The 15,231-nt window shown below is 39.0% G+C and overlaps 1 protein-coding gene across 1 annotated transcript; it reads right to left on the bottom strand.

Moving 5' to 3' along the window:
• Positions 1 to 5,706: 5,706 nt before the first annotated feature.
• Positions 5,707 to 11,423, bottom strand: LOC126956100 (TNF receptor-associated factor 4-like). Its single transcript, XM_050792969.1, has 2 exons — positions 11,338 to 11,423; positions 5,707 to 6,571 (listed from the first exon to the last, which is right to left on the bottom strand). The coding sequence occupies exons 1-2, from the start codon at positions 11,421 to 11,423 to the stop codon at positions 5,707 to 5,709; spliced, it is 951 nt and encodes a 316-aa protein (XP_050648926.1).
• Between the last annotated feature and the right edge of the window lie 3,808 nt (positions 11,424 to 15,231).

Raw genomic sequence — 15,231 nt, 5'->3', positions numbered from 1 at the left:
TTCTTTATGGATTTCGTAGTTGGTGTTCCTTCCAATAAGATAACAACTGTCTTGCTTATACTACTGATTTTCCTAAAACATTATTTTCTTTGGGAAAAAATTAAATATTTGCCTAGTTATGAATTATAAGAATTCAAATTTATAATTTTTTGAAGTTATATTATCCATACTAGTATTATTCAAACACACATGACCTGACCATACCTATATATCACTGTCTTAAGTGCACATTACTATTAATCCAGCCTTATTCCTTTTTCTTATTCAAATTAATAGAGAGATTATTTTGAATAAAAAGTAGCACATGGGAAAATTGGCTAGCCATAAGTAGAAAGCTGAAACTGCATCCGTTCCTTACTCCTTATGCGAAAATTAATTCAAGATGGATTAGAGACTTAAATGTTAGACCTAAAACCATAAAAACCCTAGAAGAAAACCTAGGCAATACCATTCAGGACTTAGGCAGGGGCAAGGACTTCATGTCTAAAACACCAAAAGCAACAGCAACAAAAGCCAAAATTGACAAATGGGATCTAATTAAACTAAAGAGCTTCTGTACAGTAAAAGAAACTACCATCAGAGTGAACAGGCAACCCACAGAATGGGAGAAAATTTTTGCAATCTACTCATCTGACAAAGGGCTAATATCCATAATAACCTACAAAGAACTCAAATTTACAAGAAAAAAACAACCCCATCAAAAAGTGGGCAAAGGATATGAACAGACACTTCTCAAAAGATGACATTTATGCAGCCAACAGACACATGAAAAAATGCTCATCATCACTCGCTATTAGAGAAATGCAAATCAAAACCACAATGAGATACCATCTCACACCAGTTAGAATGGCAATCATTAAAAAGTCAGGAAACAACGGGTGCTGGAGAGGATGTGGAGAAATAGGAACACTTTTATACTGCTGGTGGGACTGTAAACTAGTTGTGGAAAACAGTGTGGCGATTCCTCAAGGATCTAGAACTAGAAATACCATTTGACCCAGCCATCCATTACTGGGTATATACCCAAAGGATTATAAATCATGCTCCTATAAAGACACATGCACACGTATGTTTATTGCGGCACTATTCACAATAGCAAAGACTTGGAATCAACCCAAATGTCCATCAGTAACAGACTGGATTAAGAAAATGTGGCATATATACACCATGGAATACTATGCAGCCATAAAAAAGGATGAGTTCGTGTCCTTTGTAGGGCCATGGATGCAGCTGGAAACCATCATTCTCAGCAAACTATCACAAGAACAGAAAACCAAACACTGCATGTTCTCAATCATAGGTGGGAACTGAAAAATGAGATCATGTGGACACAGAAAGGGAACATCACACATTGGGGCCCATTGTGGGGAGGGAGGAGGGGGGAAGGATAGCATGAGGAGATATACCTAATGTAAATGACGAGTTAATGGGTGCAGCACACCAACACGGTACATGTATACATATGGAACAAACCTGCACATTGTGCACATGTACCCTAGAACTTAAAGTATTAAAAAAAAAAAAAAAAGTAGCACAAACTTTCTTGGTGACTATCCCAGGTTATACTACTTGTGAGTCAGCATCTCCAAGGCAGCATTTTGAAAGGCATTCTTATGACCGCCAAAGTTTTAGCTTCTTTTTCCAAAAAGTGAGGATAATCAGACCTACCTTATGGGATTGTAGTAAAGAATGAATAACATAGATGTAGGGCACGAGAAGAAGCTAATCAATGATATTATTATTATTTTAATTATCATTTTACTCTTCTTCCTTCTTCTTTAAAGAGTTTATAGTTGGATAATGTGGATGAATGTCACATACCTCATAGACTTGTATCCACAATTCAAAACCCTCAAACTTTTGTAAGTTTGTGAAAAACTCATTTGGTGATAAAAACTGACCTGCACTGACATGAGGTATTTATAGTTTTTATGATCCCATTTACTGGGAATAGTCATATACTCATATATAGTACTGTAGATCTTAATGGATTTGATTATTGGGTACCTCCCCTTTTATAAATACAAAAATTTCCAGATTCAGTGGTACATCTTGTCCCAAGGACTTTGTAGAAGGAACTGTGGAATTGTACAGTCTGATTTCCACAAAAGTCCCCGTATCCCACAGTAAGTGTCCACTATGAACAATTTAACAATATTGCTGACCATATTAAATTGGAGTTAGTCATTTGAATTGTATTGTTTTTGTTGTTTTGTTTGTATTTAATTAGAAATGTATTTTGGATATAAATTTGTTCAAAATTATGTATATTTAGTATTAATTTCTAATTTTGTGTTTATAATATTGAGGTACTATCATAATAAAAGTAATGTAAGTATATAAAAAATTAAAAAGATAAAGGGAAAAGAAAAACATTTTATAGTTAAAATTAACTTGAAAAACACTTTAAATGAGCCCACAGGAGACAAGATAGTTTCACCTATGATTTTAACAATATATGCGTATATATGTGTGTGTGTATATATATGCATATGTGTGTGTAGCATTATATGCATATATAAGTATGTAACATATGCTCCAATAAAGATTCAAAAGCTTAGCCTTCCTCCCAAAAACCCTGCTTATTTTTCTCTTTTGCTAAGAGCGTACGGAACCCACCCAAGTTGAATGGGCTAATGAGGCATTCAGTATGTTTATTAGGAAACCCTACCTATACCCATAGTCACAGAAATGACTGCTTTCATCACTTGACTAGTCTTTTAACTAATTCCATCCTAACCCCTTTAGTGACCACACGTGCAAGAGGTTGGAAGAAACTAATGAAATGGATCAGTTGGTGCAGAATAATACAGATAGAGCTTCAATCAGAACATTCACATATTCACAGAGAAAAGCAGCAAGAAAAGTTTAAATGTAACACTTGAGGGACAATTTAGGACAGTAGCTGCATGCAGAGCCAGACAGATAAGGTAAATATATCAGATAAACAGGGCATTAGAAAGAAAACAATGGAGGCTGATGAGGGATAGCAATTGAAAGTATTTCCAGTATCAGAATATAGATAGGCAGTGGTGGGGCCATGGTGATTTGCACTTTAACTGCAACCCAGAGTCACCGTATCTTCTGTTTTCATATTTTGAGGAAAAAAAAAGAGAAAGCTGGGGTTTTATGTGAATTCTTGTGACTTCCTGTATTGGCAATTAATTCAATAAAAAAAATAGTGTGGGTCAAATAAAATACATGTGTGGGCCAGATCTCATCTTCAGACCATCGGTTTGCATACAGAGTCTCAGAATCTGGATGACAGTCATTAGCATCCTGAATAAACTTGGCCCCCTATTTCTAACACTGGTTGAAGTAATAGAGTGAAAGAAGACAGGAACTCTTGTGGTAAATCATATTATTTTCATCTGAGGTGATAGCTTTGGCTGTGGCTCAAGTGTTCACTTCTGGAAGCCAGAAATCTCTCCCTGTCCTTGTTAATATTTTTGGCTAATCTTTGTAGAAATTAAACTGGATTAGAACAAATTGGAATGGATACTCAAGGACCAATTGGAGGGCTTTATAAACCCTTCCTTTCAAAGTGAATCCCAAACTGAAATTTATTCTCTTTCCATTTCCTTTATCTAGACTTCTTAGAGTAGTATAGGGTACTGAATGTTTAACAATGAGTATTTCTTTTGGTCAATCTTTGAGATCGATCTGTTTCATCAACAAATGACAATCATTTAATGATGGACTGTTTTCTCTCATTTCCATGGAAACACGATTATTTGGCAACAGATTTGCAAAGTTGTTAAAGAAGACAGCTTTTACCTTTCAACCCTGGCTTGTGATACATTTCTTCATGCAGCAATATGCACTGGGGGCCTGTAATGTACTAGATGCTATTTTAGCTGCTGGGAATAGAGTGGAGACTCAGACAAATTTCCTAGATTCCTGTTAGTAAAAGTTAAATCTACAATAATACATTTGATGCCACTTCTAATATATACATTCAAAGTGGAAATACAAAAATATATATTGCACAAAGCCAAATATAAAACCCTAGACTACCCTATCCTTAGAGGAGAGAGGAAAAGACTGTAGTCATCTACAGTCTTCCCTGTAGACACGGAAAAGAAGCACAGAGAGGGAAAGACAGACAATGAAGTAAGATAGTAGTGAAAATGGTGAAATTAAAACTCCTACCAATGCAGGTGAGCGCAGACAACTCTCCGCATCAGGTAGTAAGAGACTCCCTCATTTACGTATCTCCAGTTGTCAGCTCTGTATTTCACAAATTAGAAACTGATAAACAGAAATGGCTACTTGAGTGGAAGTTGAGCTTACCATTCACTGTACTTGCATTAGGAACTGGATTTCCCAGGCAAGGTTGGAAGAAAATCCCAACTGGAATGAATAAGCCAGTAAAAACGTGCAAGTAATAATCACAGCTTAGTTTTAAGAGACAAAAAGACTAAAAACAAGACTGTGACAATATAAACAAAGATTAAAGATGATGTCTGCTTATGTAAATGTCTCCAGTAAAAGAAACTACAGACCTGGGTTCTAATGTGGTTAAATAACTGCTGCTCTTCTTGACTTCATCTTTTGTATCATGCTTTTGCTGAATAAAACTCCTGACAAATCAATAGGTTGGGTGAGATCATCAAAGCAAAATTATTTTACAAGTCAAGCTTCCCTATCAGCTGGCTCTCCCAAGGCAGATTACAGCATTTGTCTCAATGAACATCAAATTAAACAGTTCCTGTGTATTTATGGAGGCAAATTCTGAAAGTGCAAAAGCCAACATGCTAAGAAACTTTTTTTTAAGGATTGAGAAACATTTCCCCCAGGTTACAAAGACACAGTTTTGACTGTAGCTTTTTTTTTTTTTTTTTTTTTTTTTTTTTTTTTTTTTTTTTTTGCTCCCCTAAAACTCTGTCTGCTAAAGGGAAGAGGGAGACTAGCTTAGCTGAGCCTAAGCCAGGAATTTCAGTGTGTCTCAAGGTATGTGCCTCCCCAGGCACCTATTTCATGGGGAAAAAAAGAGTTTGAGGGAAAGTTTTAGTGCAGGTGATGATATCGATAGATCCTGGGGATGAAGGGCAGGAAATCTGGTACATCTTCTTCAAAAAGGCCTCACAGTGTGAATTTCAGTCCTGGACGGGCTATTTTCTCCACATCTGGGTGGAGCCCAGTTCAGGGTTTGGGAGCATTGGGAACCAAAGGGAAGGTGACCCATTTGGCAGTGCCTTGAGGGCTGCAGTATTAGGTGCTCCTGAATGTTGCTTTGTAGGAAGAGAAACCATGTCACAGAGGAAGAGTTGAAGCATCATTCTGAAGGCAGGTGAACTTTCCAGAAGGCCAGAGTGAAGGATCATGGATGGGCTCGCCTATGCGGCACTCCCCAGGGACGCCCCAGGCCGCCCTGCAGAACTGGGGAAGGGCTGAGAGTGGTGTGGTTTCAGGTCTGAGAAATTTGAATATCTGTGTTACTAGGCTCTTTTTCATCTCCAGAGCCACTGTCCCGTCTCCCTTTTGGCTTTTTATCTCCTCCTTCTTCATAATTCTTCCTTCTAGGAGAAGTAGCCTAACCTTGCCAAAGTACAATTTTTTGTTTTTCTAATAAATACACTTACGGATTTCTTAAAAATCAAGGCTGCCCTGCTGTGCCCTCTTGGCACTAAGGAAATAAATAACCAGAGGGGGCACAGCTAGGGAAAGAGGAAAAAAATCAGATCTCAAGACAGATTCTTTGAACTACCCTTTCTCCATCCCCAACTTCCACCCCCCTATGGCTCTTAGGACATAGCACCTGAGCAGGCACCTCAGTCCGGGTAGAGTATGACCGGCACCAGGGCATGTCTGCCCTACCCAAGAAGGGAGACAGTCCCTGAGGTCACTTGTTTCCAGCCCTTGATGACCCCAAGACCTATTCCCCACACTGTACATAGTTTTTCGCTTTTGGATGTCCTGGTGGGAGATGAACTTGAGATAACCAAAGCCCAAAGAACTCTCATCCAGGGAGCTCCCCCAGGTGCCCGGCTTCTGGAAGTTCTTCCAGTTTGGGCCTGGGTGGAAGGTGTCAGTGATGTGCTGTGGTTTAGCCAGCCCAGGGTCGCTCTGATCCAGCAGGCAGAAGGTGACACAGCGGGCAAAGGACCACTCAAGGAGATTGTCAAAGGCACCAGGCAGCAAGTCAATGTATAGTGAGAGGCGTGTGCCCTCACCACTGCCTTTGTCATTGAGGAATGCAGACACCTGCAGCTTGTAACCACACTTTTGTGTGTAGAAGGCTGGGCTGAAGCACTCAAGGTTGGGCTTGGCCTTGGCCTCCTGTAGCCACTGACCACAGCTGCCAGTCTTCCAGATAAGCACACCATCACTGCCCACTGATAGGTCCTCCAGCTCTTGCTGAAGGTCCTGCAGCTCCTGCCATTGCCAGATCAACAGAGCACACATCATGACCAGATGTGGCTTCACACTCTCCTCCACATGCCATGCCATTGCCCACTTAGGGCACCTGTGCTTGCAGCTGGAGTCTTTGAATGAGCATAGCACCAGGGCGGTGCTACAGCTGTCCTTCAGATGGCCTGGCAGGTCCTCCTGAGCCACAGTGCCCACACTACAGTACAAATTTTAATCCGTAAAATTGGGAGAATGATAACATCTACTGTAAGATGATGCATGTATGCGCTTAAGTACGTGGCATACTGTCAGAGTTCAATAATGACTGGATCTATTATTATTCTACTTGGAAACACTCCTAATCGATTTGAAAGCAATTAGCTAAAAGCTGGTTATTGTTGGCTTCTAAAAGATAAGGGGCATTGGTGAGGCACAGGATTAAATTGACAGAGAAGTCTGTTGGTGGGTATATCCAGGATTATTCTGTCCTTGTGCCAATCTGCTTAGATGTCTTTGAGAAAACGAGCAGGAGAGGCAGAGCACATTAGACAGTCAGAAGATATTTAGCGAACGCCTCCTACGTGCTAGCACTGGAAATAGAGCGATGGATGAAACTACCTACATCTTCTCATAGAGCTTACAAGGAAACAGGAAAGGCAAATATTAAAGAAATGTCAACTCAAATACTCATTAATTGCAGGTTGTGCGGGGTATTGCAAAGTGCCCACTGCCTACTAACCCATTTGGGCAACATTTTGTATCATCCCAGCAGATTGCCAGCCCAGAAATCAGATTCAGTTTTTCTTAAACAAACCCAATTTTCCCTGGATTCAGATCCAGGTCACTTACTACTAAGATCAAATTTAGTTTCTGAGTCTTGGTTACCTTATTTGTAAATTGGGGGATGTTATAATCATTCCAATCTCAAAGGATTATTGGAGGGTTCATTAATTGAAGCCTAGGTGAAATCTCCCTCAATGCCTGGCTCACGGTGAGTCCCAGTAAATGCTGTTTCATTCCTTTTTCTAGTGTAGAAACACATTAAACTTATGAGTGGGCTGCTCTGAGTATCAAACTTGAAGACAAAGATAAGATGAACACACATACTCCTCACATGTGAGGTTTGAGCTCTTAATTCAGAGAAATGAGTGTATTAACAGAAGAATTTTTTTGGCAACGTTACTGAGTCCTGCCTCTCTGGATTGTTCAGTGTCAATTGTATTTTAAACAAGCTATGAATGGGAACCAAATCAAAACCATTTTGGTTTAGCAGCAGCAGGTTAAAAGTTGTCTTACTACGTTGTCTGAAATACATCATCCAATAAAAGTCTAAGGCCAGGCGCAGTGGCTCACGCCTCTAATCCTAGCTACTTGGGAGGTTGAGGCAGGAGAATTGCTTGAACCTGAGAGGCGGAAGTTTCAGTGAGCCGAGATAGCACCACTGCACTCTAGCCTGGGTGACAGAGCAAGACACTGTCTCAAAAAAAAAAAAAAAAAAAAAAAAAAAAAAAAAAAAGGCTAACCCCCAGCAAGTAGGGAGGGTTCATGGTGTACCTGTGGGCCTGGGTGTGTGTGACAGGTCGTGAGGGGTTGGAAGGTGGTGCAGGGATACATCCATGTGGGAATTTGATTTAATGTAAGGGCCAGACTAAACCTTTGTGAAAGGGAAACTAGTGATCATCAAATTATGAAATTGGCAAGTTCAGTTCAAACTGTTTTCATAACAAGTGGTTCAGGGAGCCAACAACTTATTGGGAATTATTGGGAAATAATAATTTGCTTATCTAACTGTGCCATGTTTCTAGTTGACAATTTCAGAACAAATTGGCAATTTGGTCAATGATGGCACGATATTAAATAATGATGATAGATCAGGCTTAGAAGGCTAGTGAGTGATCATTTCTTCCAGCCCTTGTTAATATTGGCATTCTTCACTTTGTAAACATATATCCTCACATACAATATTTTAATGTACTTTGTTATACTTTAAACAAAGGTCATTTTAATAATATGGGTGATTTCGGGGATCTAACTTTTGATATTTTAAAACGCTATTGTCATTAGTTGCTATGGGCAAGAGCAAAAGAAAAGAAAATCTTTTATTTGCCTTCAGCAATATCATAGCTTTCATCTTTAATTGGTTAAAATTGGCAAAGGATTCTTTCGAAATGTGTATTTGTTTATCAATGAGTGTGCCTGATATTCTAAAGTAGGTATTTTAGGGAAGTTTGCAGACAATGCACTGTTGTGATTAAGCAGGGCTTTATAATTTACAATAGGCTGGTGTTTAAGATGGTTGGTAGAAACAGAAGGACTCGCAAACACGATCGTTCTTTTTGTCTGGGAAAACTGTGTAAGATTATTTTAGTAATTGGGCTCATTACTTTAATATAGCTGAATATCAAAACATTCAGTTGTGAAACCAAATAATGTGTGGATGTTATGTTTCTGCAGACTTTAGGGATATGGATCACAGATGTTGTTTAGAACCAGCTGAAACTCAAAGGAGTGTTTTTAAATAGCCAATAAACTCTAAATATTAGCTAAGGTACTTGAAAATTTCTACCATAATATTTAACCAAATTCTCATTTCTTTTTATTACTTTAAAAAAAGTATTATATAGGCTAACATCAATTTTGCCAGCTGGCTGGATCTCCGATGTCTATACATTTCATATGCAGATTTTCAATTTTTAATATGCAGATTTTTAATATTTAGTTGAAGACCATTACTTCATCACTTGGCATTTGGAGGGATAGTCATCAAAATTGTAATTTAGGCCAGACACCATGGCTCATGCCTATAATCCCAGCACTTTAGGAGGTCAAGGCGGGTGGATCACCTGAGGTCAGGAGTTTGAGACCAGCCTGGCCAGCATGGTGAAACCCTGTCTCTACTAAAAATACAAAAATTAGCCAGGCATGGTGATAGTCCCGCTGCTCAGGAGGCTGAGGCTGGAAAATAGCTTGAACCCAGGAGGTAAATGTTGCAGTGAGCCAAGATTGCACCACTGGACTCCAGCCTGGGCAACAGAGTGAGACTCTGTCTCAAAAAAAAAAAAAAAAAAAAAAAAAATTCGTTTTATTATTTTGTGTGTGTCCTGCTTTCTATTTATGGAGAAACTAAGGACTAGATAATTGAGAAAGATTAGTTAAGATTTTCAGTTTGCTTGGGCATGGACGAATTTTGGATATTTTATTACAGTCTAAAGTTTTGTAAGTTTATTAAGTCATATATTTCTACAGGGAAAAGTTCTCATTGTAAGGCAAACAGAAAAATTCATACCTTCATGACCATTCAACTCATTTTTTTTAAAGATTCATAGTTTAATGGTCAATAAAACATGATCCATTTGTGATGCAAAAGAAAACAAAACAAAAAGTGAATTTCTTGCATTGAAATATCACCAAAAAGTCCATAACAACAGACTTGAGAGATGCTAGCTTTTTTTGCCTAGAAGTTGAATTTGGAAATTCAAACAGCTTGACACCAACTTGAACTTTGAAACATTCTCAGGGTCTCTTAACAAACAGCTGTGAAAAATATGTGAGCAGCTGAGTGCCTGAGCATTTATTAATCCCAAACAAATGGGCACACTAGGAAAGGAAATGTAAAGTAACTTCCCAAGTGTGTAAATTTGAAAGTTTGTAAAATTTTTTGAACTAATTATTTTTCTGTTGCCAATACACATTTTGGTGCGCTTGAAACTACAAAAATTTCACTGAATAGCAGGACAAATTAATTGATTCTCTAGGTCATTCTGGTGCTTTGAATATAAAGAGTTTAAATTTTCAACTATATAACTTACCATTGTGGTAATAGTTAAGCCATCCAATTTAGAGAAAAATTGTTACACTTTTCTCAAGAGGAAATGCTGCACCCTAACTAGATGAAGCCTTGGGATAATCTCTAACTGAAAGGGTTTCTGCTAATGTCACTATAGTTTGGATGACTGTCTGCTATTACTTCCCAGGAGCTAGGGTTTATCTCGCCATGAAAGCAATGCCCTTGGGTCCCCTGTATGGCCATATAAAAGTGGACCAACTACTTTTTTTTTTTTTTTTTTTTTTTTGAGACAGAGTCACTCTGTCGCCCAGGCTGGAATGCAATGGCGCGATCTCGGCTCACTGCTGCAAGGTCCGCCCCTTGGGTTCACGCCATTCTCCTGCCTCAGCCTCCCGAGTAGCTGGGATTACAGGCACCTGCCACCACGCCCAGCTAATTTTTTATTTTATTTTTTTAGTAGAAACAGGATTTCACCATGTTCTCCAGGCTAGTCTCAAACTCCTGACCTCAAGTGATCCGCCTGCTTGGGTCTCCCAAAGTGCTGGGATTATAGGCGTGAGCCACCGTGCACAGCCTACTGTTTTAAAGTATGAGGACGTCTTAGGGCAAAATTATATTTGAATTAGGAAATTATATGTCCTCAATTTAGTATCAGTTGGAGTTTTTAGTTCAAACCAGAGGTCTCTTGTACCTTTGTGTTCATAATGAAGACTTTTTTCTCTGGGATTTAGGTCCACCCTTCTTGGGTTGACACCAGTTTCAGAAAACTTACTTGGATCTTGCATACAGAGTAACTTGCATGAAATTCTCCTTTCCTGGGCACATAATCATACTGTTTAGATGCCAAGGCCTACATCTGTTTTGAAAGCCATTTCAACTGGCTGCTCCAAATAGCTCTAGGACTTAACTTCTCTTCATGAGTCATTCTGTCTTTTCAAACCCTCCAGATTGGTTTCTTCAAGTTTCAAACTTCAACTCAACAAATATTTACTGTGGTCCTTCCATAATAGTGACAACATTAGAAATAAAAGCTAGATAGAACCTTGGTCTCTGCTCTTATTCTGATCTTTCTGTCTGAGGGGAACTGCCATGAAATCGAGTAACTACTACACCATGGTTAAGTGCTATGAGAGCTGGTTGAAAGGAACAAAGAGAAGAACCAGTAACCACATTGAATATTAGGCTCTATCACTTACTTACTAGCCTTCTGCCTTGCATAGGCTGTGGAATTTCCCCGAACCTCAGTTATTTCTTCTGTAAAACTAGAATATGCATGTGACATGCCACATAGGTTATTGTGAGGACTAAATGAGATGGCCAAAGTACACCTCTTATCATGGTGCTTAGAGTATAGGCATTTGCCATTAATGCTCAACTACTGTTATTATAATCATATAATTCTTGTGATTTACCAAAGTGTATTTATGTATTAGAAAATTTTAAAGCTAGAGGGACTACAGAAATAATGTAGTTCAATAATAGACACTTACGTCAGTCAGGGTCCAGTGAGACAGAAAACTCTCCAGTTGTTTGAACAAGAAATAATTTAATACAAAGAAATGTTAACTAGATCTAAAGTTGTCAATTATGTAACCAAAAAGAAAAAACTTAGAGGTAGCAATTATAGGAAGGAGCTATCACTCTTAGGGCTGAAGGCCCAAAAGGAAGACACTGAAATGACGACAATTTAGAAGCGTGGAGGAGGGGTCCCAGAGCTGTAGCTCAGAAGAAGCACTTTATGGAGCTAGTTTTAGATTTCTGAGGAGGAGGCATTGGCCGGCCAGTGCTTGGGCTGATGTACTTACGGGGGTGCAATGAAGCTGGTGCTACATATGTTGAAAAACTGCATATTGGATTCAGCTGCTGCTATTGGGAGGCCTGTGGCTGCCAAGGCAAAGATCCCAGTGCTGAGCAACCTACACAGGGGCAGGAGAGAAAGAACGCTACCTAGCTTCCTGTGTCCAGTTCTTGCAAGAACTGGCTGTATCTTGACCTAAAGTTCAAGTCAAACCCCTGTCTTTAAAATAAATTCTCCATTCTTATTTAAGCCAACGAGAATCTCTATTACTTGGGGAAGAAAGTTTTAACTAATACACATTTTGTGAATCAAAGTAACAAACACCTTTCTGGAATGCAATGTACCTTTTACCACAACACCGACCTCAATGTGACCATATCTTTTAAAAGTCCACACTAAGAGTTGCAGGTAGCTCAGAGAACGTGGGTTAAAGTTTTGCTTATATAAATTCATCTACGACTCCAGATATTCCCTGTGCATTTTACTGGGATCCGTTGATACAGCTCCATGCTTTTGGAATTTTTTCACTGCTTCTGAGTGCACTATGTGCGTAAATCTGTGCAGAATGGCCAAAGCAATTTGGAAAGAATGACTGTTGACAACTTTTAGTTCCACCTCATACTCATAGGCCTGGTCAAAGGAAATCTCTAATTTCTTAAAGTGAATTACAGCTCTCCTGAAGTGAGTGAGCTAACGAAATATGTTCATTTTGCGTGTCAAGTTTGGTGGTGTGGTTCATTTCAACGGACACTTCAGTGCATCTAATAGTTTCAGTATCATGATTATGAGCTCTCTCTGGTGCCAAAAATGCCTGGAAAAGTCTGTTGTATATGAGTAGTGCAAGTCATGAGTGTTCATCTGGAAATTGTTTTGAGTAGAAAAATGATGTTTCCCCATCCCATCTAGAACAATTATTTTGGATAATGTAAAGGCAGAATTTGCTGTTCGACACAATATGTTTGGCACTGCAGGAGATAATTGGAAGAGAAACTAGCAAACAATGAATGGGGAAAAATAAGCAAAATAGCAGGATAGGGTCATACCTAAGCTTTTATTTTTGGGGGGTGTCTTAATGATTTTCTGATCCAGATTTGTCTAAGTTTCAGGGTAGGCATGGTTGAATGATGAGGAAAAACAGAGAAAAGAGGGCTTAAGCTCAATTAAAATCAAACACTTGGCACAGCACCAGCATACACTTGAATGAAAGTTTTCCCCTTATTTATTGTCGTGTGTGTGTGTGTGTGTGTAATTTTGTGGCTACAGCCACACACACCAACTGTCAGTTCAGAATATTTTATAGGCACTTTTGGTTCATGTGTTAGGAGGTGCACAGTTTACCATCATGTTATTTGTGTGGTGCTGACTCATATCACATGGGTAGGCTATTCTGAGTTTTAATCTTGCCTGGATATATCCTTTAAAAATACATCTTCATTCATTTGTATGAGCCAAAGTATTTGCAACTAATTTCTTTTCCTTCTGTGCCCTATTACATTTCACTGCATGACAAGCATTTTTTAAGCATTTAGAGGAAAATGCAATGATGACATAAAAAAGCCTTTAATTGGATCTGGATGGAAGTCTCTTGCTATATTAGAAGACTTAGTTGTATAATACTAAAAATTGTACAAATTGTACAAGTCTGGAGGCAAAGAATTTGTGGTGTTTGTGTAGGTTTGTTCCTGAGCTAGCGTGATGCAAGAGTTTTGTAAGGACTTCCTAGGTGTCCTTCTGCTTCTAACACCCTAAAACCCCTCAATCCCAGGTGTCAACTTTGTGTGTCACCCAAAGTCATGTTCCAAGACGGTGACTTCTTACAGCTTTGGGTTAATGAAACAGGACTCCCAATTATATCATACAGAGATGGAGCTAGGACTTAAGAGTGATGGGTTAGGTACATTGACTTAGAATCCAAAAATGGACCAGGCAGAGAAACTCAAAATGGAGTAGCTAATTTCTACTGAGCACAATCAATATGCCAGGCACTATTCTAGATGCCTCACATGTATGAGTTCATTTAGTCCATCCAAAAAGGATTATTATGGCCACTTTCAGATGAGAAAACTGAGTCAGAGGTAAGAAAGTTGCCAGAAGTCATGCAATTACTAAGAGCCAGAGATGATTCAAATCCAAGCAGTTGAATCTAGAGCTCACCTTTCTAACCACTGGATTCTACCACTGCCCAAAGGGCTCTTCAAAGCCCTGGACCATCACATGGGGACTCCTAGAAATCTTAGTGCTTAGAAGTCTTCTCAACTCTGCCAAAGCAGATTAGTTAATGTTATCATGGCTCAATTGTCTCCTACTTTATAGATCTTATCATAATGGTAATGAGATAATTATGTAAGTAATTACTCATTTAATGTGTGTTTCCCTGCCAGACTGTAATTAGCCTAAGAGCAGACACCAGATTTGTAAGCTTAGTCCTGCATTCCCAGGCACTAGGTTCTAATCCAACACATCAAATGCATTCAATAAATTCTTGTTGAAATAATAAAAATGACTGATTATTATATTAATGATCTATTACTGAATAACAAATTATCCCAAAATACAACGGCTTTAAACAACAAACACTTATTATATCACAGTGCCTGTGGGCTGGGAGTTCAGGAGTGGCTTAGCTAGATGCTTCTGGCTTGGGGTCCCTCATAAAGTTGCAGCCAAAGTGTCATCTGGGGATGCTGTCATCTGAGCCCTTGGTGGGGCTGTAAGATGGCTCACTCACATGGCAGGATGCCTCAGTTCCTTGCCACATGGTCCTGTCCATAGAATTTCTTCATAGAATATTCTCATGACATGGCAGATAGCTTCCTGGGGAAAGCAGGAAGGCAGCCACAATGCTTTTTATGACCTTAAAGTTACACAGTGTCACTTCTACCATATTCTATTTATTCAAATCAAGTCTTAGTCTAACCTACACTCAAGAGGAAGGGAATTACACTCCCCTCCCTCTTTTGAAGAGAAACACATTAAATAATGGGTGGCCATATTTTAATATCACCATACCTTCTTACTTTATTTTACATAGGTGATATTTCAGCATGCAGGAGTGAGGCTCCTACAAGGAGAATTTTCTACTTAAAGAACAAATATAGATTAAGGACATGGAGGTAGGGAAGCAAGATTTGTTGGAGAACAACAAGGATCCTAGATTAGAAGGTAGAGGAAGGGTATACGAATAGGGAAGAGAAGGAAAATAAAATGGGAAAAGCGAGGGGAATGTGAATAATTTTTAGTTGCCATGGTGAACAAAGGAAAGCAATGAAATGACATGATTAGAAGGGACATT

This window comes from Macaca thibetana, chromosome 6, assembly GCF_024542745.1.
Source record: "Macaca thibetana thibetana isolate TM-01 chromosome 6, ASM2454274v1, whole genome shotgun sequence".
In the NCBI taxonomy this organism is placed as follows: domain Eukaryota; kingdom Metazoa; phylum Chordata; class Mammalia; order Primates; family Cercopithecidae; genus Macaca; species Macaca thibetana.
Note: the sequence above shows the minus strand (reverse complement) of the source record. Positions and strands in the feature narration are given on the sequence as shown.

Excerpts from the sequence above, each read along its gene's own strand:
- LOC126956100 (XM_050792969.1), bottom strand. The coding sequence starts at position 11,423 with ATGTCACATGCATATTCTAGTTTTACAGAAGAAATAACTGAGGTTCGG. Across the intron at positions 6,572-11,337 it reads GCAAGGCAGAAGGCTAGTAA|TGTGGGCACTGTGGCTCAGG; the intron begins GTAAGTGATAGA and ends TTTGTACTGTAG.